The sequence below is a fragment of the Annulohypoxylon truncatum genome, assembly GCF_022578515.1.
Source record: "Annulohypoxylon truncatum strain CBS 140777 unplaced genomic scaffold F4807scaffold_48, whole genome shotgun sequence".
Taxonomy (NCBI): Eukaryota; Fungi; Ascomycota; class Sordariomycetes; order Xylariales; family Hypoxylaceae; genus Annulohypoxylon; species Annulohypoxylon truncatum.
In genome coordinates, this window is record NW_025953834.1 from 174,602 (window position 1) to 198,367 (window position 23,766).

At 50.6% G+C, this 23,766-nt stretch overlaps 7 protein-coding genes across 7 annotated transcripts; 4 read left to right on the forward strand and 3 right to left on the reverse strand.

Annotated features, from left to right (window-relative positions):
* Nucleotides 1-644: 644 nt before the first annotated feature.
* On the forward strand, nucleotides 645-1,820 carry F4807DRAFT_465125 (peptidase family M28-domain-containing protein; the record flags this gene model as incomplete). Its single annotated transcript, XM_048002238.1, has 2 exons — nucleotides 645-1,270; nucleotides 1,325-1,820. The coding sequence occupies 2 exons, from the start codon at nucleotides 645-647 to the stop codon at nucleotides 1,818-1,820; spliced, it is 1,122 nt and encodes a 373-aa protein (XP_047849540.1).
* A 1,712-nt stretch (nucleotides 1,821-3,532) lies between these two features.
* Nucleotides 3,533-5,938, forward strand: F4807DRAFT_298521 (ENTH-domain-containing protein). The gene is made up of 4 exons (XM_047994906.1): nucleotides 3,533-3,779; nucleotides 3,873-3,942; nucleotides 4,005-4,225; nucleotides 4,278-5,938. Exons 1-4 carry the CDS (start codon nucleotides 3,707-3,709, stop codon nucleotides 5,630-5,632), a joined length of 1,719 nt encoding a protein of 572 aa, XP_047849541.1. The 5' UTR covers nucleotides 3,533-3,706; the 3' UTR covers nucleotides 5,633-5,938.
* Nucleotides 5,939-6,743: 805 nt separating this feature from the next.
* F4807DRAFT_298527 (uncharacterized protein) lies at nucleotides 6,744-7,878 on the reverse strand. Its single transcript, XM_047994907.1, has 2 exons — nucleotides 7,444-7,878; nucleotides 6,744-7,345 (listed from the first exon to the last, which is right to left on the reverse strand). The coding sequence occupies exons 1-2, from the start codon at nucleotides 7,603-7,605 to the stop codon at nucleotides 6,875-6,877; spliced, it is 633 nt and encodes a 210-aa protein (XP_047849542.1). The 5' UTR covers nucleotides 7,606-7,878; the 3' UTR covers nucleotides 6,744-6,874.
* Nucleotides 7,879-9,235: 1,357 nt separating this feature from the next.
* Nucleotides 9,236-16,264, forward strand: F4807DRAFT_444809 (nuclear protein 96-domain-containing protein). Its single transcript, XM_047999693.1, has 5 exons — nucleotides 9,236-9,896; nucleotides 10,008-10,109; nucleotides 10,199-14,139; nucleotides 14,190-15,803; nucleotides 15,860-16,264. Exons 1-5 carry the CDS (start codon nucleotides 9,785-9,787, stop codon nucleotides 15,965-15,967), a joined length of 5,877 nt encoding a protein of 1,958 aa, XP_047849543.1. The 5' UTR covers nucleotides 9,236-9,784; the 3' UTR covers nucleotides 15,968-16,264.
* Nucleotides 16,265-16,568: 304 nt separating this feature from the next.
* F4807DRAFT_444814 (cytochrome P450) lies at nucleotides 16,569-18,750 on the reverse strand. The gene is made up of 3 exons (XM_047999694.1): nucleotides 18,223-18,750; nucleotides 16,957-18,146; nucleotides 16,569-16,869 (listed from the first exon to the last, which is right to left on the reverse strand). The coding sequence occupies exons 1-3, from the start codon at nucleotides 18,567-18,569 to the stop codon at nucleotides 16,724-16,726; spliced, it is 1,683 nt and encodes a 560-aa protein (XP_047849544.1). The 5' UTR covers nucleotides 18,570-18,750; the 3' UTR covers nucleotides 16,569-16,723.
* A 427-nt stretch (nucleotides 18,751-19,177) lies between these two features.
* Nucleotides 19,178-21,545, forward strand: F4807DRAFT_298598 (uncharacterized protein). The gene has a single exon (XM_047994909.1). The coding sequence runs from the start codon at nucleotides 19,470-19,472 to the stop codon at nucleotides 21,348-21,350; it is 1,881 nt and encodes a 626-aa protein (XP_047849545.1). The 5' UTR covers nucleotides 19,178-19,469; the 3' UTR covers nucleotides 21,351-21,545.
* F4807DRAFT_298595 (cytochrome P450) lies at nucleotides 21,512-23,553 on the reverse strand. The gene is made up of 2 exons (XM_047994908.1): nucleotides 21,595-23,553; nucleotides 21,512-21,527 (listed from the first exon to the last, which is right to left on the reverse strand). Exon 1 carries the CDS (start codon nucleotides 23,364-23,366, stop codon nucleotides 21,741-21,743), a length of 1,626 nt encoding a protein of 541 aa, XP_047849546.1. The 5' UTR covers nucleotides 23,367-23,553; the 3' UTR covers nucleotides 21,512-21,527; nucleotides 21,595-21,740.
* Between the last annotated feature and the right edge of the window lie 213 nt (nucleotides 23,554-23,766).

The window sequence follows — 23,766 nt, forward strand, 5'->3', positions numbered from 1 at the left end:
TCTGACAACTTGAGAACTATTTTTAAAGGAGTTTAGGTTCAAAAACTGGGTACCCAGCTATGGTCCTTTATAATGGTTCAATGTCTAACCAGTTCTTCGCGCAATTACCTCTTTACTTTCCTAGCCATAAATAAGGGGAATACTATTCGGCAAATTTCTCAAGTACAATGATGAGAGTTGATATGACAATTCATAATAACCACATTAGCTGTAGAAGCACTTTATGAGTTATGTTATTGCTCAAATATTTTAATAAGAAGTTATTTTCGTAATATGTTAGGTGTTTGGACGTAGAAGTGTCCTTCAAATGCTTAACAAATTATATATTCATAAAAAGGGGTATGTTTTAACCAAGATATATCTGGTTATGCAGAAGTATATGACGTATAGATGCATAGAATTAAAACGGCTAAGGACACATCTTGGCCTTTATTGTTTCAGCCTTGCAGGTAAGGGGGCCAATTATTATAAACACGGCTAAAGTTGAACTTATCAAACTGTCCATTTCCTCAGTTTCAACAATTTCCAACGCCTTAGCTGGCGTCAACCTTTCCGCTTAAACAAGTCAGGTGTATGATGGCCTCGCTGGTCCGAGGTAGCCAGCGAATTGGGCAGATATGAAGTGCCATAACTCAAACTTACTAATGTCGGGCCACGTAATCCCAATGCTGCTCGTCTTGGCCCTGCACCATCTTCTCATCTCACCCGTCATCGCCTACACGGCCTTGTCGGATCATTTCCTCAAGCTAGTACCGTCCGGAGGCACAGACTTCGATATTGACAATGGGAAGCTCTTAGCGCCCATCTTAATACCGCGAGTTGCCGGCACGCCCGGCCAGACTGCCGCTCAGCAGCATTTCGTGAACTTCTTCGCGAATGAACTGCCGAAATGGAGTATCGAGTGGTTCAACTCGACATCTACAACTCCCGTCACCGGCGATAAACAGGTGCCATTTGCAAACTTGTTATTTAAGAGGGAGCCACCCTGGGTTCAGCAAGGACAGTCCAATTTACTCACCCTGGTGGCTCATTATGATAGCAAGATCTCCCCTAGCGGATTCATCGGCGCTACGGACAGCGCCGTACCTTGCGCTATCTTGATGCATGTCGCGAGGACCTTGGATAAGTTCCTTACTCAGATGCACGATGAGATGGCTGCACTTGGTGAAGGCGGAACTGTCCCGATGGATATGGGCGTGCAGATTCTCTTGCTCGATGGCGAGGAGGCATTTAAGCAATGGACAGAGACGGATTCGCTATACGGAGCTAGGTAAATTTATGATCTGAATATTGTTGTGAAATCATATAACTAACAACCATTTAGAGCGTTGGCAGATCTTTGGGAGAACTCGGTTCATCCCGCAATGTCATTCTATCGCAACCCGTTGGATCAGATAAGCATGTTTGTGCTGCTGGACCTTCTTGGTTCTGCTAACCCGACGGTGCCGTCCTTCTTCCAGACAACCCACTGGGCGTATAAAGCTATGGCCACTATCGAGGGTAGAATGCGCAAGTTGGGGCTCCTGGAGTCAATTCCGCAGCGTCCCTTTCTGCCGGATTTGGAGAAGGCGGCGACTACCTTCCATCGCGGCGCCATTGAAGATGACCACAAACCCTTCATGGCCCGTGGAGTTCCGATTCTACACGTCATCGCATCTCCTTTCCCTCAAGTGTGGCATACGATGGACGACGATGGCGCACATCTGGATATGCCGACTGTGCGCGACTGGGCCAAGATCGTTACGGCTTTTGCGCTCGAGTGGTTGGACATGATGGAGGTCGAGCCGAAGGAGGATGCCGAGACGCCAGTGACTGGCTGATGTCTTGGTATAGTCTGGCTAGCAAGACTTGTGTACCTTATTGGAATAGTGTTATATACATACATAGCGTTTAACTCGGAGTCATGGCCTTGGGATACTTAATCTACTTCAGATATTCATGTTTGACAAATGGATTATTTAATAAGTTTATTTCAACTTGCTTGTTTACAGCCAATGCGTTGAGGCCTCTTACTTTAAAGGCTCCAAATTAGTTTTGTGTTTGAGGACTTGGCTAGCTTGCCATATGCGTACATAGTATGCATATCAAGAAACATCACGGCGATACCTTGTTTTTTGTTTGGTGAATTTCTCGATGATTTTCGTGAACCCCTGATTCATGTCCATGTCCTTGATAGTGCATCTGTGCATTAATGGAGCTTGTCACAAATAAACCACAGACCTCAGACGGTCATTACACAGGCCTGGGTATGTAACGTTTATGAGATCAATGGGATCAATGGGATATATGCACTCCATCTCTCCTGACTGTGGCTAACCGTCACTTTATTAAGTGCGGAACCCATGCTGCCGTGGAAAGCACAGAAACCAGTAAGCAGGCAGTATGTATGAAGATTTTGTGCATATGAACTGCATAGGATGAACATCTGGAGGGTTTAATTGAGATTTGATGACTCCACCTGTTACGTCATTTCAGACTCAATGAATGGGGTGACAACCGCATGCTAAGGTACCTCGGTATTTTCTTACAGTTACAACCCGGGCAATGTACCTACATACGGTAGTAATGCAGAAGAATGTACAAAATATACTTATGGCTTGTACCGGGCGTCTAACGGGCGACGGGCGGTCGGGAAAACCGCAAGCTACCAGCCCAAAAAAGCCCCATAGACGTGTCCAGTCCTGCTGTTGGTCAGTGCTCAACACGCTGAACGCTCCTGCCGCGTCACAATGGCCACCCAAATGGCAAAATGGAAAGGAGCAGGTGGACGGACAAGCCAGGCACTAAGTTTACTAACAGGCAGGGTTCACTGGGATCCCTAGGTTCACTGCGGTACACTAAGGGTATCTCGCCTAGATAGCCCATTGAAGAAGTCTCTTTTCGTGTCTCTCATCATATCAACTCTTTTTCCCCTTTTCGCTAATCGTTCCAGAAACAATTCCAGACCAACGATAAATGATAATAATTTCTTACGAGTGACTTTTTGTTGTCGTTATTATCAATATCGCCCATACTAATTTTGCATTCTATATTTCATCATTAATTAATAACTTTTTTAGACGTTAACAAAGAAAAAGAATATAAAAAATAAGAGAAAAATAAAAGCTGACTACCTGCCTAGGGTCGTCATCCTTTTTAATAAGTTGCCCAGCCAAGGTCCATTCAGTAGACCAAAAGAGAGGAGGCGCTCAAGTTTGTTGCATGCTTGCGTCTCGGTGCCAAGGCCACCATTACGCCTGTCTCGATTCCTGGGTCCATACAACGTGTACTGGCAGCTTCTTGGGCTCCCCTCCCCAACTTCATCGATCCATCAATTAAAGTTACCATAATCAACCAACCTCTTTCTCCCTCCCTCATCCAAAGTCCTCCTTTAATCGCAGTCGAGTGTCGGAGGCCTTGTGCTCGTCACTGCCTGATTTTCGGTCGAGGGTAAAGTTTGCATAGGGACAGTTCATTCGGACCATTATTTGACATTTCGTTGTTCACGAGTTCAAGTTTGCGCCATCGCTGGCCCTGCAAATACCGTACTGAGAGATAATCCACCGGCTGGATTGCGCTTTCATTGCGCCGACCATTGATCACTGTGATCGTATCATCTTCGCTCCAGCACACAACCACATACCTCTCCTCTTTTCTCTTCCTCGATTAATTGTTGCCGACCTACAACCCAGATCTCTCCTCCGCCAAACCCGAAAATACCGCCAAGATGTCTAAGGTTATGAGAAGTGTGAAAAATGTTACCAAGGGCTACTCAAGCGTCCAGGTCAAAGTGCGCGAAGGTCCGTACATAGCAATCCATCGTCGATTTACCGCGAATCATCTTGCGCCCGGCGTAACTTGAATACCCGAATATACTGACCCCTTTTCTACAGCAACGAGCAATGACCCATGGGGCCCGACCGGAACTCAGATGAGCGAGATCGCTCAATTAACTTACAACTCGTATGCTGCCGTCGAATCGCCTAACTTCTTGTATTGAAATGGACTATCTAACTGATCCCCAGATCAACCGAGTTCTATGACATTGTCGATATGCTCGACAAACGTCTAAACGACAAAGGAAAGAACTGGAGACACGTCTTGAAGGCTTTGAAGGTGTTAGATTACTGCCTACACGAAGGCTCCGAATTAGTTGTTACTTGGGCACGCAAGAACATCTACATCATCAAGACCTTGCGCGAATTCGTCTACATTGATGAGGATGGGCGGGACGTGGGCCAAAATGGTGCGTAGCCGTAGTAAGATTCGAGGCTGTGTTGATGCTTACGAATGACCAGTCCGAGTTGCCGCGAAAGAGTTAACAGCTCTGATTCTGGACGAAGAAAGATTGCGCGCCGAACGTAGCGACCGGAAGACCTGGAAGTCTCGCGTTACCGGCATCGAAGAATTCGGCTCAGATGGACCAACGGTCCCACAACAGCGACGCCCGCGTCCCAGACGGCACAGCGACGATGAAGAAGATGCCGAATACAGGTTAGCTATAGAGGCCAGCAAACAACAAGAGGAAGAGGACCGACGGAAACGTGAAAGTCGTCAGGGGAACGAGACCGATGACGATCTAGCTAAGGCTATCAAGCTCAGTAAAGAGGAAGAAGAGCGAAGGAGGCGAGAGTTGGAAGAGACTAATGCCAGTTCACTCTTCGACGACGACCCTGTGCCGAGCACCGCGCCTCAGCCGACAGGCATGAATATGGGATATCAGCAGGGGAGCAATGTCGACTGGCTTGGAAACCCAATCGATCAAAACCAAATGATGCAGCCGCAGCCGACTGGGTATATGAACAACGCCTACACCGGGTACCCGCAAAATGGCTATTCGAACGGTTTTAACAGTGGCTTCAACCCTCAGCCGACGGGCATGTATGACCCCTACGCGCAACAGCAGCAAAATACTCTCCAGCCTCCCCAACAGCAGCAATTTCAAATGCAGCCTCAACCTACCGGCTATAACCCCTACGGCCAACAACCTCAATTTCAACAGTTCCAACCTCAGCCGACAGCCTCTCCAGAGCCACCTGTCCAGCCTGGCAGCAACAACCCCTGGGCCTCTAATAACAACCAATCCCAGTCGGCGCTCAAGCCGATGCCGACCGGCTCGAACAACCCCTTTGCCACTGGCTTTGGGCGACCCCAGACGGCCAAGGCTCCGCCAATGCCTACGCTTGGTAGCTTATCAAGCCTTCCCGAACAGAAGTCGCTTCAGACGTTTACACCTTCACCTCAACCTCAATCTCAACTACAGCCCCAGCCTTCCTTTAACCAACCCCAGCAGCCTCAAAAGCAACTTAGCGAGCACGAACAGAGACTCAATGCTCTTCTTGCTAGTGGTGACGGCATGGACACGTTCGGAAACACTGGCGAGCTCCGTATCCCTGCTCAACATACAGCACCCGGTACATTTGTGAACTCTGCTGGTGCTAACGCAAACAAGCTCACCGCTGAAGCTACGGGAAGCAACCCGTTCCTGCGACAGCAGTATACCGGTATGCCTACGATATCATATGGTCAGCAGCAGATGCCCGCGGCCACCGGACCTGTCGGCATGAATGGATATGGCGGAGCGGCCAACCCGTTCGCCGCACGACCGCAGCAACAAAACAACAACCAGGGACAAGACCTCATCCAATTCTAGACTTTTCTTTTGTGAAGGCACTTACGATGCGGACCGCGCGCTCTTCATCTGCATTTCGCACTGCCTGCATTCTTCTCAGAGTTGGGTGATACCCCATCCTGGTCCAAATTTACCCGTTAGCGTTCTCTAGGCTCCTCCGCTCGACGCTATGATGGTGGATAGTGGACGTAGAGTCGGCTGTTAGAGGGGTCCGTATTTGATCAGCAAGCAAAATCTTAAGTATTCCGATTTTGTATGGTAATTCCCTGTGCTGACTCGTGTACTGTTCTTTTTTTCGGTGGAGGGAGGCTGGGTTGGGATGGGATTTCTTCGATTGATGGGCCATAAGTCCATAGCAGGGAAACGATCAATATAGAAGGCGATGATTTGAGCCTCCCTTATATATAGTGTCACAGTACATATTCGTAGAAATTCTGCGGATGATTATCGTAATGCTTTTGAATGTCAAGCCTAAGACGCCCTTTGCTTTAGCATATATACATGCATATTCCACCTGCTTTTTCCTTTGCCCGAACGCCGATCTCCCAAAATACTCCCATGCGGAATAGACAAACGCATACCAGGTAAACTCCGCGCGTGATTAGAGCCAACCCAACCCATGATAACGTAGCATGCCCCGTATACGCAAGACGGATATAGGGTATATACAATTAAAACCCCTTCCTACCGCTCCGCCTAAGGCGTTTCTCGGTATGTCCGAAGAGAGATATGGCGTAAATTATTGCAAACTGAAGGTAATTCTGTGTAGGGTATCCCGCAGGCACGCTTTCTTCACGACCCCTTTTGCTTTTGATTCTGTTGCCCTGCCGCCCGCGTCGGCGGCGCCGTACGTCGACTGTTCGCCGCTTAATCCAGCGGATTGTCGTGCTTCTTCCCCTCGTCTCATCTCGTCTCGTCTCGCCTCTGTATTATCCATGTTCCCGGCCCCGCGGCCTGGGACTCTTCTCGGCTTGCTGCTTGCTTGTGTCCCCTTGTATTAAAGCATAAGGGTGAACATGATCGAGACGGCGGGATTTTTGGCTCAGGTAGGACATTCGGGGGCTGGGCTCTGCTCTGCTCCGTCTGGCTTCGATCTGGTCCGGTCCCCACCGCCTTTTTTTCATCCCCACCCTCACCGACGCCGTCGTCCTCCTTCCTCCCCAAGGCCAGCGGAGCAGACGGCGCCGTCGAACATCTCAGCAACCCTCATCTCGTTGCACACACGGCACTTCACGTCTCATCTCGCGAGACGGGAGGGGTGTTTCACCTGTCGAGGAAGATGCCGAGGAACTCCTCGCGGCTGACGCCGCCCTTGCCCTCGACGTCGAACTGCTCGACCATGCTGTGGAGCTCGTTGTCGGGGACGTCCTCGCCGAGCTCCTTGACGACGCCGCGCAGGTCGTCGACGGTGATGACGCCCTTGCCGCCGCGGTCGAAGAGCGCGAACGTCTTGAGCAGCTCCTCGCGCGGGTCGCGCGCCGCCACGTACCGCGCCGCCACCGCCTGGAAGCCTTCGCGTGATAGTCGTAGGTCGACGACGCCCGGGGCGGTCGCGGGAGGAGGTTGGTTGGGTAGGGACGGGAGAGGCGTCCAGCCTGCGCGCGGCCGCGCCGCGGATTTGAAGGCTGCGATTAGGTCTGGTCGCGATAGGTTTGAAAAGCCGAGCGCTTGCAGCGCGTATCGGAATTCGGAGAAGTCGAGTTGCTCGTCTTTGTTCATGTCGAAGAGGTGGAACTAAGGGCTTGTTAGTCTGTCTGTCGGGACCCTTTCTCCGGCGGTAGATCTCTGGTGCTCGTTTCGTTGCACGTGTTGTGGAAAGAAAGGGTACTCACGCAATCATTTATTTCGTTCCGGTGCTCGTCGCTTATTTGCTCCCACGGATCCGTCAGTTCGGGATTCCGTATCGGAGGAGCCCATCGCGTGCCTGGCCGCGCCGAACCCGGACGCGCTGACGCGTTGTACTCGTTCATGGTGCTGCTCGCGTAGTTGTTCATGCTCTCTCTTGTACGTGGTGCTCTGAGCGCGCGGCCCTGTGAGCTTTTGCCTTCTTTTTCTTACGCGCGGGAGTTCAGAGGTGTGTTGAAGAGGTCCACCTCGTTGTTGGACTTGTGATTATGATTGTGATGGTGTTGGCGCTTCGAGGTGGACTCGGCTAAGGGAGAGCGGTAAGTGTGCGGATTGCCCGTCGGTGTGCAGTGGTTTGCGATGGCCGCTTGCGTCGGACAAGAAATACGATATCCAAATCGGCAATTAGAGCACTGATAGACCTCTTCGACGCGAATTTGCAGTTCGTGGCGCGTATATCGAGCAAAGCCAGCCGAGTGAGACAAGAAAAGTCCAGCGATCGCGAAGCTTGAGAGCTTTCGAAGCCGTTAGCCCGGTGACGAAGAAGCGGAATGGTAGAATGTGATTCGCGCACGGATTGAATTGAATGCGCAACGAATGTAGAAATTTCGAATGCAAAAAATAAAAATTTGCCGAGCCAATGGATTATACTGACTGTTTAGTGACTTGAAGGGGGGTATTACTAGGGCGAATTATTATTTATTATTTTTTCTCTCCTTTGTATACTTGCAACTCAAACTTCGCGATGTTTTTTTTTCCTCTTCCTTGCTGCATATCGAGAAGTCAGGGGGTTGGGCGCGGTTCACGAAAATCGGTACACGTAGACGCGCTTGATAGGTACATATATGTACCTACAGGCTTTTAGCTGCTTACCCGGGCAGGTACGAGACTCTTCTATATTGGTGCTAGCCTTTGTCCCACCAACAACAAACTTAGCGGTCTTGAGCCGCGCACCTTCGGTTTTCAGCATTACGATCCTTACAATATTTGGACTTACCCTTCTCTATGATTATGACATTTGATTCCATACAACCCTCTCTTAGCACTTCGAAAATTTAGGTCACAAAATATTTTTGGATAAATAACTTTGCACTTATTACTACTAGTGTACGCTTTTAGTACCGAATATCTCTGATTCATGAGGTGATGGCCAACAGTTTTGTAAGGTTTACGTTCAACACGAATGGTGGCTATGATGATTTCTGAATTGTGTCTCCTAATTGGCTTGAGAAGGATATTCGAAAGTCGGGTGACTAGCACCGAAAGCTTTCCATTAGGAGTACCTACGTACCTACCTGGTATGGCCCAAGCTCCTTTTAGTCGGCATCATCCCGGTCCATTCCGATTACATAATTCAACTTCTTGGCAACCTTTTGGTCCAGTTCGCGCGTTTGCCTGCATTTTCCAGTACCTACAATAAATTGTACAAAAATCAATTTCTTTAATGAAGAATAAAAAACTAGGCAACTACAATATCATACTATGCACGTGACCGAGTATGTGTCATATGCTGTGACTTTATTCTCTGCTTCTAGATTGTTACAGTCGCACCGAGGCGAAGTACGAATACCGCGTGACTACTATCAATTTAGGCAGCATAGCAAGTATAAGTACATATAATTGGATAGGTTACCCGTGGTTGGCCTGAGGCAGGTACAGGCCCCGTGCAGCAAACCTATTGTTCCACTTTTATTTTTCTTACCACCAGTTGAAATTCTTTAGTGGGAAAGAGGTGGTCCGGCCTTCTCCCTCCTTGACCTGGTTCAACCCAACCGTGTCAATTCTCTACCTTACTACATTTTCCCTTAAGCTACTGTAACAACTACGCACTTCACATCTTTCTACATCCACGCTTTTTTCTTATTCCCTTTTTCTTAATCAGGCATCGTACCTGCGCACGTAGGTATTTCCGCCATTGATCATTTTCCCATTCTAATACAGTCATTCCACACCCTTTCCCGCATCCATATTCCTCGATTCTCTACCGGAATCGAGGCATCTTTGTACGTCTAAACCCTACCGTCAGTTCGCCTCTTGGCCCCAGCAGCGCGGATCGCAGAAAAAAAAAAGTTGAACCACGGTTCGCGAATAACTTTTACCTGCGCATCATAGCCCTTCCAACGCTTGTCACTCTTCCTCTTACCATCTCGACCGACATTTACAACGGCGACCGACCCGTCCACTTTCCATGCCTTCCTTTACTTAATCTCGTCGCACTCCTTTTAAACTTTCACCTACGCGTCAGACGCGGTCTTTTCGTCATCATATCACCGGTCGCGAACATCGACTTAACCTAGAACCCGCATACCATCTAAAGCGCCGCCCATCATGTCGGCCTTTGGCGGGTTCGGTAGCGGTGGAAGCGGCTTCGGCAGCACTAATAACAACAATACCACCACCGGTTTTGGTGGTTTTGGTAGCAATAATACGAGCAACACAGGTACGGTTTCCCCCTTTCCTCGCTTCTCGAACATCTCAAGTTATTCGATATTCAAGTCCTATTATCATTTTGCGTAACACCCAACAACTGACCCGGTCTGGTAACAAAAAGGCTTCGGCACAGGCAATAACGCCGGAGGCTTTGGCGCCTCCAACACAGGAGGTGGCCTATTCGGCTCCGGGAATACATCATCCGGCTTCGGTGGAAACACCGGTATGTGCCGTCGCCACCCAACCTTCCCGCGCATTGCACGATTGTTTTTGTATTGTTTTCAAACGGATACTAACATATTATGGCTATAGGTGGATTCGGAGCATCAAGCAACACCGGTGGGTTCGGTCAAAAGCCAGCCTTCGGAGGCACATCCACGAGCGGTGGTTTGTTCGGTGGTTCTACCACTACGACTTCTGGCGGTGGATTTGGAGGATTCGGATCCAATAACAACGCCTCAACGTCGAGCCCTTTCGGTGGCGGTGGAGGCACCGGCGGGTCTATCTTCGGAAGCAATGCGAACAAGCCAACCTTCGGTGCAACGAACACAGGCTCGACTGGCGGCGGTGGACTTTTTGGGAGTGGGAACACGACCAGTAACACCGCTACTTCGACTGGGTTTGGTGGATTCGGCAACACGTCGAACGCCCCAGCCAGCACAGCGTTGGGTCCGGTAGGTGATCCTCCCGGAACTGCCAACGTTACCAACTTCGCACCTCTGGTCGAGAAGGAGAATACCACTAGTAGTGCCCAGAACTCCTACCAGAATATTCTTTTCCAAGACCCGTACAAGAAGTGGTCTGCCGAAGAGCTAAGACTTGCCGACTACGCTGCTGGTCGTCGTTTTGGAGGCACTTCTGGTACCGGCACTTTCGGCGTCGGATCCGGATTTGGTAGTGGATTCGGCTCAAACACCCAAACCTCCGGCTCTTTCGGTAACACGAACACGACCACAAATACCGGTGGTGGCCTATTTGGCAATACTTCGTCGTCTGGCGGCGTCTTTGGACAGAACAACAATACCGCTACGACCGGGTTTGGCAGCAACACTTCTGGAACCGGTGGTATGTTCGGAAACAAGCCGGCGGCAACCGGCGGTCTATTTGGCAGTTCCGCAACAACTCAGCCAGCACAGTCGGGTGGTTTATTTGGTTCCGGAAGCACTGGTTTTGGCAACACGGGAAACACCGGTACCGGATTTGGATCCACAAATACCAATACTGGAAGTTCTCTGTTCGGAGCCGCCAACAACACTAACCAGCCAAAGCCTGCTGGCTTTAGTTTCAACAACACGAACAATAATGCTGGCAGCAGTGGCTTTGGCACGAACGCTGGAGGATTTGGTAGTGGTACTGCTAACACGGGCGGCGGCGGTCTTTTTGGTAGCAACACGAATACCAATCAAAGTTCTGGTGGTGGTCTGTTTGGCAACGCGACGCCGCAGAATACGGGTAGCGTGTTCGGCGGAGGCTCTGGCGGCTTCGGAAATCAGAACCAGCAGCAAACCGGGTCATCTCTGTTCAATAACAATCAACAGAAGCCGGCTGGCACAGGCATATTCGGAAGCAGTACCAACACCAGCGGAACTGGAGGCGGCCTCTTTGGCGGTTCAACTAACACCTCTAATACCTTTGGTCAGCCAGCTAACAATCAGACTGGGGGCGGCCTCTTCGGCAACAAGCCTGCCACCGGCACCGGCGGCGGATTATTTGGTAACACCGGTGCAACTCAGAATACCAACACTGGTGGAAGTGGTTTGTTTGGCGGCCTAGGACAAAACAACCAGCAGCAGCAACAGCCCCAACAAGGCTCTAGCTTATTTGGGTCCCTTGGCCAAAACCAGCAGAAACCATCTATGTTCGGAAGCACTACGCAGTCGACCGGTGGTGGTCTTTTCGGAAATCAGAACAATCAGCAACAGGGCTCATCACTCTTTGGGACGTCAAGCGCGCAGCAGCAACCGCAGAATAACAACATGGGTGGCTCTATGTTCGGAAGTCCGCAAGCCAACCAATCAACAGCATCGTTCACTGCAAGCATCAATGACCCTTCAGCATATGGGTCTCTATTTGCTAGTATCGGCAACAACGAGGTCTCTGACCCCGGTCCTCTAGCAACGCCGACGAACAAGAAGCAGTCAAGACGGCCTTCTATCTTGCCCTACTACAAACTAAACCCTGCGTCAGCCTCTCGATTCGTGACGCCGCAGAAGCGTGGGTTTGGCTTCTCTTACAGTACTTACGGCACCCCGAATAGTCCCTCAAGCGTAGCTAGTACTCCGGGTACCATGTCGCAGAGTTTGCTAGGCGGCAGTTTGACTCGAAGTGTTGGTAACTCTCTTGCTAAGAGTGTGTCAACAAGCAACCTCAGACGCAGTTTCAATGTCGAAGATAGTCTCTTGGCCCCTGGCGCGTTTTCCGCTGGCTCTGGCTCAAGACTCTACGGGGGCGGCAGTGTCAAGAAACTCGTCATCAATAAGGACTTGCGCAGCGATTTGTTCTCGACCCCCACAAAGGACAAGTCTGTGCCTGAGACGCCAAATAGCTCTCGGAAATTAACGAAGCGTGTTAGTTTCGATACCAGCAACGTAGATGCTGTCGAAGACGGTGCGACTACTAACGGCTCTACTAACTCTACACCAAGTGCCGAGCAATTGGGTTACGTTCGACCGAAAGCTACGAACGGGGTCAACGGTTCTAAGTCGACTTCCATCCCCGAAATGGAGCAGGTGAAGGGTAATGAGTTAGCAGTCGTGCATGAAGAGGAGGCTCCCTCTCCCCAAGGGCGCAGTTCAACGACTGCCCTATCTGATGGAGAACCCGGCGAGTATTGGATGTCCCCGACTAAGGAAGAGATTCAAGGACTGAATAGAGTCCAGCGCCAGAAGGTTTCTGACTTCACCGTTGGGCGTGAGAATGTCGGCTACGTCAAGTTCAAGGTACCCGTTGACTTGACCTCGGTTGATGTCGATAACATATTCCATAACATCGTCATCCTGGAGCCGCGAAGCGCGACGGTTTACCCCAACGCTGCTAAGAAGCCACCTGTTGGCAAAGGCTTAAACGTACCAGCAATTATCAACTTGGAGAATTCTTGGCCCCGAGCATCCAAAAAGGGCAAGCCGATCTCGATCTTAAAGCACGTTGAGCGTCTGAAGAGAATCCCAGATACCAAGCTTGAGAATTACAACGAGCAAACTGGGGAATGGACATTTTCCGTTGAGCATTTCACAACATACGGCCTCGATGAGTCGGATGATGACGAAGACACTGAGACTAGACCCTCCGAGGCCCCATCAGCTTATGCGCTAGAAAAGAGAGTGTCTCCATCTCCATCTTCTGCCTCAGAAGATGTTGCTTCTGATGTTGGTGATACCCTGGATGGTAAACGAAGTTACCCAATACTTCCAGGTGCTTTTGATCCTAGGGATGATTCTTGTGACGAGGAAGCAGAGATGACGGAGGTTGCTGGATCTCGACCGTCTTTTTTAGCTAATCGCTCCGCGGGTTCAAAATCCAACGCGCTCGTCCCCATAGAGCAGGATGAGTCGGATGATGAATATGCGATGTCCGAGGTACACGAAGATACGAGTACTTCCCTCGGACAGCATCTCGCCGCGGAGCAGGAGGATAACTCGTTTGATGGCTCCCAGTTTGATACCGTGCCCGAGACACCTGCCGGTATCATGAGAGCCCGAATGCGCGCAATCAAGGGCTCGGCAACACCAATGAAAGTTCAGGTTTCATCGGGAGATGACTGGATGGACATGCTTAGCAAGACAATCAGCCCGCAGAAACGTGATCGAGCACTTCTAAGGACCATCAATGAAGCCGATCAACAACGTGCGGCAAATGGAAATTCTCGGGAAGCGTCCCCGACGAAAAAACGAATCGTGCCGGACGGTCGTGGCTTTGCAACGAGCATCGATTTAATGAATTCATTATTCGAGAAAGCTCGGACGCCAACAGAAAATCTTCAAGCTTCGGTACGGCCTAAAGGTGTTAAGTGGCCTTATAAACGACAGACTAAGCACCTTGACGAAAGTGATATGGACGAACAAGACCGAATCTGGCATGATACTATGCGGCCTCGTTGGGGTCCAAATGGCACTCTCGTCTTTTCTGCGACACCGAGCGGCTCGGCATTTGGGAGATCGAGTCGTATAACTGACAAGAATGCACTTATGACTGTACTAAAAGGTGGTATTGTGTCGGAGACTCAGGACATCAGGATAGCCAAGTTCACCAATGAGGTATGTCCACTAATCCAAATGCGTCAAATAGATACTAACAGACTTAATAGATGTCAGCCAGAGCAGTTCATGTGCACTCCAAACTAGCACAAATCGAATTGATCAACGGCGTACCATCCGTCAGACTGAGCCCGAGGGCAACCCTCAAAGACTTCTCTGTCGGAACCAATGGTAAAAATGTCGCCGAAGAGCATGAGAGGCTTGTATGGGAACTTGCCAGCGTATTATTCGACAGCATTAAAATTCCCGTGGATCTGCAGAACGATGCAGAGGCCGTAGAAAAGCTTCGGCGGGAGAACCTGTCTCGATTCTGGGAGCGCATGGTAGAAGAACAAACCAGCAAGACGGCCGCAATGGCCGGTTCGAGTGAGGAAAAGGCTTTAGCTTCTTTGTCCGGCCACCGAATAGCTGAAGCTTGCAAACATCTGTTAGATGGCAAGAATTTCCGTCTGGCTACTTTGGTTTCTCTCATCGGTACCAACGACGCCGTCAAGAAGGACGTACGAGAACAGATGAAGGAGTGGCACGAGGCGCATGTACTTTCCGAGTTCTCTCAGTCGATTCGCGCACTTTACGAAATGCTCAGTGGCAACGTTTGTGCTTGCGAGGGTACCAAGGGTGCATTAGAAAACCGGACTGAGTCGTTCCTCATCTCTAAGAGGTTCGGTCTCAATTGGCAACAAGCCTTCGGACTAAGACTCTGGTACGCGATATCCTCGGAGGACCGCATCGCGGATGCGGTGGAGAAGTATAGAGAAGATGTGGAACAGGATCGAGAGCTAGCGCCTGTCACCTGGTTTACGGAGCACGGCATCAAGAGCATCTGGAATGATCCGAATCAGGATCAGCGGGAAGATCTACTTTGGGGATTACTACAATTATACTCCAACAGCCAGGTCGACCTGGAAGCGATATTGCGACCAGAAAATTCTCAGCTCTCCCCTCTTGACTTCCGACTTTCCTGGCAACTAGGGCAAGCCTTGACATCCACCGGGCGCGCCTCGTTTGGAAAGAACGCCGCAGAGAAGGCTGATGCTGCTACCGTCTCGTTCGCTGCACAATTAACTAATGAAGGCAGCTGGTTAGAAGCAACCTTCGTACTCCTACATCTCGCGGATCCAGATGCACGATCCAAAGCCATACAAGATCACCTCTGTAGGCATGCTGGTTTCATTGGGAATGAGGACTCGAGCAATTTCAAGAGGCTTACGGCAGAATTCAAGATTCCGAGAAGGTGGATTTGGCATGCAAAGGCCTTATACATGCGAAGCGTCAAGAAAGATCCAGCTGCTGAAGTTCAGTGCTTACTTCGCGCAGAGTCGTGGGCTGATGCCCATCGTACTTTCATCAAAGAAGTCGCCCCAGTCACCATAATTGAGCGTGACTACGACGCCTTGGCCGACCTTCTCCACCAGTTCGAAGGCCACCATTCACAAGTTCCTGATTGGAACGTTGGTGGTGAGATCTATAAGGCATTCCTCCAACTAATGGGTTGTCAACGACGAGCCGAATTCCCACCCCCTATCTTAGTGAATGCCCTGCTGGAAGGATTACCAGCGATGCATGGCAATACACCGGAAGCTGGCATTACAGAGTATGCTGCATTGACGGACATGGCCGCAGAGGTGGCAAAGGTGGTAGCCAATATGGCAAAGGCAGGAGAGGTAAGTTATTTGCTCATTCCCTCGTCACTTACCGAAATACTAACAGCATCTATCAGATGGAACATGAGCGCGTCTTACATCTTCCCTTGACGGAAGATGTCCTCCTAAAACATTCCCGTGATTTCGCTTGGTCACATTACTCAACGGTGATGGCCGGGTTTTAAGCCCCTTGCGTCCTGATTCTATTACGAAGTTTGAGGTGGAGATGGATTGTGAAGATATTGCAGAGGATTAGTAACATGCGTTTCCGCGAAAATGACACTTATAGTAGATAGTTCGTTCCCCCTTAAGGTTAATCGCCTTCCATGCTCAGTCTAGGATGAAAGTTGGGAAGCAAAAGGAGTCAGTCAACGGTGGGGTAGGTGATATCTGGCACATTGTGTGTCGTTGCGACGACACAGCAAAAGAATTGCCTTCATGTAGCATAATAAAGTAGTTAGCATAAATTGCTGATACCCGTGCCTCGTTATGTGCCGTGAATTGTATGGATCATTTTGACATAGACCAATATCTGGAAAGGTTTTAACGTATTACCTAACCAATACTGGTTTTGTCGTCTCGACCTGAGTATTCATGCCATATATTAAGTCCATCTTTTCGAATAGAGTTAGAATAATATCGTTCCTCTATTTTTTCTATTAATACATATGCGACGTAGTCTCTAGATGGTATAAGCCATCGATCTTCCCATATAGTAAACTTGGCATAGCTTTACATATGGTGTCTCATAGTTACCTTTTTACTCGTTTTCAAGTTGTGTTTCCTAATGTGCTCCGAACAACCCCAAAAATATTTCGTAACAACATATACTTTTCTCATTAGATATATAACATGGCTACCTACTGCATAAGTAATGCTTATAACTATAATGCTCCGGTCAAATCACATCACTATATACAATCAAATGGTAAATGCGTTCGTTAGTCCTCCACAACCCTCTCGAAGCGGAGATACAGTGAGTTACTCTTCGGGTGCCCCGTATACGCGTCGGTAGGTTCTATGCCCTCGTCGTCGACGATGTGAGTGGTGTAATTAGAGTATATGGCCGCAATTATAAGTTTCATGTCTACATTATCACAAAATTAGCAGAAGCGTTGGAGCAAGATACACATGGCTTCAGGGTGCAAAATGTAAAGGGGAAGGGATCACAGACCATGCATGGCAAAGTTCGACCCCAGACACATTCGTCCACCGCTTGAGAAGCCCCAGAAATGTCGGTTTAAATCGCTCTTCCCCTCGTCCCCGCTAGAGTCAGCATCTTGGTGGCGCAGCCATCGTGTGTGATCCCATTTTTCGGGGTCCGGGAATACGGTTTCGTTGCGGTGTACGTTATACACCGAGGCGGAGACTCGTACGCCGCCGGGGACTTCGTAGGGTCCTATACGACAGGACGAGGAGTACGGCGTCACACGCGGCTCCGGCCCGCCTGCTGGCGCGTATCGCCGGACCGTCTCCGTGATCATAGCGTGCAGTACGGGCAAGCTGTCCAGCTGTCTCGAGTCCGGCATTTCGATCCTAACACCCGTGTCCCCATATCCATCTCCATCCATGTACCGCATGCTAGGCTTCAGCGTCAGCAGTTCCCGCCGCAACTCGCGCTGCAGGTCGAGCGACTGCGAAAGGTGGTACGAGAGGTACGTCAGCGCGACGCCCGTGGTCTCCTGCCCGGCGAGCACGTGGTCGAAGATCTCGGACGCGACGCTGAGTTCGCGCTGCCGGATCGTCGTACCGTAGAGCAGGGACTCCGCGCCATGGGTCTCAGCTTCCTTCTCGATGCCCGCGAGGAGCGCGCGCACGACGACAGGATCGTCTTCCGTGTCCAACACCACCGCGCTTTCATCGCCCGCGCCTTGCTTTTCGCGGTCCACGACCCGGATCGCGGCGTCGCTGCGCTCCTTGCACCAGGCCTCGAGCTCGCGGTTCGCGGCGCGGACCCAAGACGGCGTGGGGTCGAGGCCGAGGCTAGCGAGGGCGCGCGAGAGCTTAGGCAGTTCCTGCGCGAAGAAGCCGTGGCCCTTGCGCACGGCGTACAGAGCGAGCCAGTGCTCGCGCTCGGGGCGCCGCCGCACGAAGTCCGCGCTGCGCGCGAGCCCGAAGCAGTACGCGGACACGAAGTCCATGGCCGCGGCGCAGAAGAGCGAGTGCACGTCTACGCCGTGCGGGGTTTGGGAAGCGCGGGTTGAGGAGCGGAGGAGCGGGAGCAAGCGTGTGTTTAGGATGGCGCGGGCTTGCGAGCGTAGGGCTGAAGAGGTGTGGATGTGGGATTTGGAGTACACGTGCGAGACCATGCGTTTGCGCAGGGAGTGGGTTTTGGAGGGGAGGGAGGAGAATGTGCAGGGGACACTGGGGAGGTTTGTTAGTATGTGGATGTTTGCTATCGGGTTATGGGCGGCGTGTAGGATAGGGGGGATAGATATACCCGTAGTTGTTGAAGACTGAGTACCACTGGTGCTTGTCGAAACCGCCCTGGTAGATGGTCTTCACATCCTCGATGCTGTTAACGCTGAGCTCGTTGGGACCGACTCGCACGACGGGCCCGTGCTGTTTGTGGGCGGCGTGGAGAGTTCGGTTTTCACGGCTCTTGAAGCGAGCCCATAGAATCCACGCTGGTGAGATAGAGCAGGACCAGTGAGCGGTTGGGATTTTTGAGAGAGGTGATATTATGGTCGGATATACCACATATTGGAAGAATAACGCTGTTAGTAAAGTAACTATAGCTGATGTATAGAAGTCGGAGATGGTAAGTGAAGCCATGATAGGGGCCATGATAGGGGTGAGTGTGGAGTGTGAGTAGAGTACCCCCTAGATCAGATACTGGCTTTCTCGAAGGGAAAGTCCAAATATTAATATATATGAATGAGAATTATATCATATCTGTTATTATATCGTCCAGATCGAACCCTACCAGGTAGATATTGACTCTGTTCCTATTTATGTACAATCTATTTCATCTCATGTTAAGTCCAAGAGCGTCGTTATCTGAGCTGCCCCTCCACAATCGACCCGGCAATGCTTAATGCAATATGCGAGGGTTTTATCTGCTTATCTGTTATGATAACATCTTAAGTATAAGCCTAAGAACATTGGAATCTAGGTAGATAATCCATTCGATTCTTTAAGTTGAAGAGAGGATCTGTAAGTGAATTTGTCGAATGCCTGCTGATTGTATGACCAAATGAGATGAGTGAGGACTGTCACGATGCGGATATTAGATAGCTGCCTAGTCCCAGATACGTATTAGGTAATTAAGCCTTATGACGATAGTGGACAAACACAAAGCCATGATTGGCTACTAGTGAAAAGTACTATGACTCAGTAAATGCATGTAGCCGTACATGGATATACTGTCTAATTTTCTACTCAACAAACTTCCCAAGTTATAAAGGCATCCATCTACATACCAAGTAACAAACCTGTTACTTCAACTCATATGATTTACCTTTGGCACTATTCTCAACATTCGCATTGCCATTCCGTCAGACCTGTAATAGGTATTATAGGAGAAATACAATCCTACCTAGAGAGGCGAGAGTTGCCACGGACGTACGTCATAACCACCAAGCTCAATTCCATAAGCATACCTAGGTCCTAGGTATTAAAACAACCTACAACATCACATTACTTAGCGAAATATGATAATTCCTTCTCAAGTGTCATATATGAACTATGGAATCCATAAAGTCTCTCAGAATCTCTGACGAGGCTCCAAGCCTCTTAGATTTGCCTGCCGATATTCTTTACATCATATTAGCCTACCTAGATACGGCAAGGAGTGTTGCTCATCTGGCAGCAACTTGCAAAGGGCTATACCATCTCGTCTCTGAAAGAGGATGGCAAATATTTGTTACCAACCGCTTCGATACCTTTACGCTTTCCCAAATCTCGTCTGCTGATGAGTGGAGGGCGCGGGCTCAATCACTAACTTCGCAATCGAGGGATTGGGATAGACACGGCTTTATCGTCGACTCTTTTACCCCTGTGGTCCAGCAACAAAGGAGGAGTGGCACTGCCACCCAGTCTATTCCTAGTAATATCATAGTCGACGCCCACTACCGGCGCGAAGGGAATGATGTTCAGGACCTCATATTCTGGGGCGCCGGAGAAGATGTATTTGGCTTTATACGGCATCAGAAAGGACCCAAAGCCCATACCAACGAATCTTTCGCTAGGTTGGGTGAGCTGTCTGGGTATCATCCTGGAAAAGACGACGTCACTTGTGTGTCCATACTCAAAGACAGCAAATATAATTACGGCCAAAAGGATGGGCCCCAAGTCCTAGTAGGCAGGGCTGATGGCCGGCTCCAACTCTTGTCCATGGATTCTAAGGATTTTGGCAAAGCGCTCCTGAGTTTTGAGGATCTCAATCCAATACGCAAAGCTAAAGTTAAGACCGAAATCCAGTCCCTTGACGTCAACTATAAACAAGGCCTTCTCGCGGCCGCAACAAAAAACTGTATCTTAAATTACTCCCTCGACAAAGACCGACAGACAATCCACAATGCGACCAACCAAAGCCTTGACTCTTCGAATTCCGTCTATGCCGACGATGACACCGGATTAAAGGGTAATAAAACTGTGGGCACTTTCGACTTCATCCGATCCGTCAAGTTCGTAAATGACAACACCCTAGCGGTTGGCTTAAATAAAGGGCCCAAGCCGCTTCAGTTTCTGGAATATACGCCAACGGGAGCTGTCATATCTCACCCAACTAAGACGAAAGTGCAAGATAGAATATATCGTAATCAGCTCAAAACAGTCCGGGCGATTTTGCCTGTAGATATCAGTTCGCTGACCAGCGGGGGCGGAAACGCCGTGCTCAGCTCATGGGATGATGGCACAGTTCGTCTCCAAGACCTCCGTACACCCTCCTCGACCGACACGATCTTCCAGGATAATTTCGAAGTCACGACCCCGATCAATGCCCTGCTAACCCGCGGTCTGGAGAAATTCATTGCTGGCAGTGCCCACAGCTCCACGTTGAAGGTGTTTGACTACCGCTGGCCAAAGGGCTACTACCATACTGAAAGTTTGCCCTGTGGCAATGACGCTCCCTACCCGATGCCTCGTTCACCGTCTATCGTAGAAGAGCCGTCTTTTCCTAACGACAGAGCTACATGTGATCATGTGGCTGGTCTACGGTGTCGTTGGCACGCGCTTTCGCGACATGACTTTTACCGTCCCAACTTTAATATGTGGCTCCCTCCATTCAGGCGTAGAGATAACTCGCCAGTATACTCGCTCGCGTCGCCATCAGACGATTCGCCAACGGTGCTCGCAGGACTTTCAGGTATCCTAGTCGAGATCACTCCCAAAAGTAGCCCCGGGTCGTCGGCGTGGCCCTACATCTGGTCTACCAAGGACGGCGTGCACAAACGACATAGAGAGCGGGTAGCCCTTATTGAGACAGGGTCTGGGTTCAAGGTAAATGACGTGGCAGACATACAACGCATGCCCGTAATCCACCAACAGAACTGCGAGAGTGCGAGGCACCTTCCTGGGAATGCAGCCTGGCGAAAGCGGCATCGGCTAGATGTGTGGTTACAATAGCTTAGCGGTGAGATACAAAGCAACGGGTTCTTTTTCTCCTCTTTAGAAGAGATGACTATGTTACGGAGATGTATAATATTCCTATACGTTAACGCTGTTGCTAGGAGGTGCTAGAGGGCCGTATTTGTTCTTACGGTGGATTTAGCAGTTCAGGCTACGGAAGAAACCACCCATCTCCTACATTGTAGAGTTAATAATACACCTATAAAAATTAGTCCCATGGAGGGATCGACTATAAACATGCCTTGCCCGTTAGGTATTCTGATAACCCGAACCTGCTTCCGATATAACCATTCCCTTTCAGCATAACCCATTTATACCTACCCATCGTCATCATATGAACAGCTTAAGACTCTTATAAGATAGAATACCATCCACGTCAATAGTCATCTACATGACAAACTCGGCATTCCGTGCCTTCCAAGCGAAAGAATCTTCACGCCTTGATATCAACACCTCAACTGGGCATATCGGTTCTAGGATATGAACCGGCAAGACGCCGTCGTTCTTCCGAGGAACCTCGATCTTGTCCCCGCGCGCGGGTTTCACATCAAATTGTAGCACTACTAGCGCGACGAAAGCCAGTATCTCGTTCATGGCGAAGTGCCGCCCGGGGCACAGCGTCTTCCCCCCACCGAAGGCCCGAAAGGCTGCGGGGTGGAATGAATTGTTCTGTTTTGCTTTCGCCGCCACACCATTTCCCCCCTTTGCTTCTCCCACGTCCCCTGCTTGGGCGGCTAAGAAGCGCTTAGGGTTAAACGAATCAACGTCTTCACCCCAGATCCGGCTATCGGCGTGGATGACGCCGCCTGCGATCTGAACTACCGAGTTTTTGGCTAGGAAATACTGGTTCGCGAGCATGTGGTCCTGCTTCACTAGGCGTGTGGAATAGGTGTCGGAGCCGAGGCGCAAGCACTCGCGGTACACGGCCACGAGAATGGGGCAGGCGTCTCGGAGGTCCGTGAGGTGTAGCCTAGACTGCCCTGAAGACGAATCGAGTCCGGGGTTCTCGAGAAGAGCTTGGACTTCCTCTCGGACGCTGGCTAGCAGCGAGGGGTCGGCGTATAGTTGCACTAGGATCCAGAACGTGGATGTAGTGGCGTTGACAATGCCCGCGAATAGGAAGGAGAGCTCCTCGCGCGCGACGGCTGGCAACGTCCACCCGTGCCCGAGCGCGATCTCCACGCGCTGCTGCACGATCGCTGATCCCGTCTTATGCAGGCCCGCTTCTAGGTACGCAAGCAACGCTGTTGATAACTTCTCGCGGCCCAAGTACGCCTTGCGAGCCGTGATCGAGGGGAGAATGTTCATCAGCAGGGCGCCCAGCCCGTGGTCGAAGTCCCAGAACGAGGTTTCCAGAGACGGGTCCACGGCGATGGGGTTCTGCGGCCCGTAGAGGTACTTCGCCGTCGAGACGGTGACGAGGTGGCGCACCCAGGAGAGCAGGTCCGTGGGCTCGGCGGGGTTTAGGGGCACGGAGGAGATCTCGTCGCGCATCTCGCGGGCCGCGGCGAGGCTGAGCTCCTCGAGGTAGGAGCCCGGCCCGAGCCAGGCGTACACCATGTCCTGGATGTCGGCGAGGAAGCCCCGCTCGTCGCCGGGGGCCGGATCGAGGTTGCGGCGCGTGATCTCCATGGTGGCGTGGTCGAGCCCCAGCACGCGCTCGGTCACGTCGGGCACGATGGGCGTGAAGGAGAGGACCTTGGACGCGCGCTGCACGGCGGCGGCGAGGGACGGGTCCGCGACGACGTAGATGCGCGACCCCGGGACGGGAAGCGTGAAGATGGGCAGTTCCCGGTGCCGGATCCCCAGGTTCTTGATGTACCGCCCGCCGAGCAGCGCCATGCCGAGAAGGTGCCCGATCACGGGGACGGGCGGCGCGAGGACGCGGGGTTCCCGCGGGTCGAGCTTGCGCTGGGAGAGGTGCTGTAGGGTGAGGACGAGGGTTAGGATGGTGATGAGGATGGTGGCGGTGGGGGAGAGGTTAAAGGATTCTAGGAAGAAGCTAAGAGCCATTGTGATTTAAACTTGAGGTTGAATTAGGCTCCGATAATCTTGTCTAGGTTTATAAAAATCATAGCGATTTTCTTTTGAGAGTGGTGGGCCTATCGATTGCGTGTTAGCCAAGTTTCTGATGTTGAAGGTTTAGTAGGAAGTAAGGGGCGAGCAGTACCGAGCTCCTTATGAGCTCATAGTGTCCCTTCCAGACATATTTTCTATTAGTACTAAAGCTGCTTCCTCATATTCAAATTATCTCACGAGTAAAGCACGCCTCGTCATATTCCAACTTTTTCTTTCTCTCATTCTAAAATCTTATCTGCGTAGGTTACACATCTATGATAAAAGAAAGAGGGAAACGACTTACCAATCTGATACCACCCTGCTATTACCTATTGGCAACTAAACCAGGGGGAGA

Excerpts from the sequence above, each read along its gene's own strand:
- F4807DRAFT_444809 (XM_047999693.1), top strand. The coding sequence starts at position 9,785 with ATGTCGGCCTTTGGCGGGTTCGGTAGCGGTGGAAGCGGCTTCGGCAGC. Across the intron at positions 9,897-10,007 it reads CAATAATACGAGCAACACAG|GCTTCGGCACAGGCAATAAC; the intron begins GTACGGTTTCCC and ends GGTAACAAAAAG. Across the intron at positions 14,140-14,189 it reads TAGCCAAGTTCACCAATGAG|ATGTCAGCCAGAGCAGTTCA; the intron begins GTATGTCCACTA and ends CAGACTTAATAG.
- F4807DRAFT_444814 (XM_047999694.1), bottom strand. The coding sequence starts at position 18,569 with ATGGCCCCTATCATGGCTTCACTTACCATCTCCGACTTCTATACATCA. Across the intron at positions 18,147-18,222 it reads TCAGTCTTCAACAACTACGG|TGTCCCCTGCACATTCTCCT; the intron begins GTATATCTATCC and ends AAACCTCCCCAG. Across the intron at positions 16,870-16,956 it reads GTCGAACTTTGCCATGCATG|ACATGAAACTTATAATTGCG; the intron begins GTCTGTGATCCC and ends GTGATAATGTAG.
- F4807DRAFT_298521 (XM_047994906.1), top strand. The coding sequence starts at position 3,707 with ATGTCTAAGGTTATGAGAAGTGTGAAAAATGTTACCAAGGGCTACTCA. Across the intron at positions 3,780-3,872 it reads CCAGGTCAAAGTGCGCGAAG|CAACGAGCAATGACCCATGG; the intron begins GTCCGTACATAG and ends CCTTTTCTACAG. Across the intron at positions 3,943-4,004 it reads GCTCAATTAACTTACAACTC|ATCAACCGAGTTCTATGACA; the intron begins GTATGCTGCCGT and ends ACTGATCCCCAG.
- F4807DRAFT_298598 (XM_047994909.1), top strand. The coding sequence starts at position 19,470 with ATGGAATCCATAAAGTCTCTCAGAATCTCTGACGAGGCTCCAAGCCTC.
- F4807DRAFT_298527 (XM_047994907.1), bottom strand. The coding sequence starts at position 7,605 with ATGAACAACTACGCGAGCAGCACCATGAACGAGTACAACGCGTCAGCG. Across the intron at positions 7,346-7,443 it reads GGAACGAAATAAATGATTGC|TTCCACCTCTTCGACATGAA; the intron begins GTGAGTACCCTT and ends ACAAGCCCTTAG.
- F4807DRAFT_298595 (XM_047994908.1), bottom strand. The coding sequence starts at position 23,366 with ATGGCTCTTAGCTTCTTCCTAGAATCCTTTAACCTCTCCCCCACCGCC.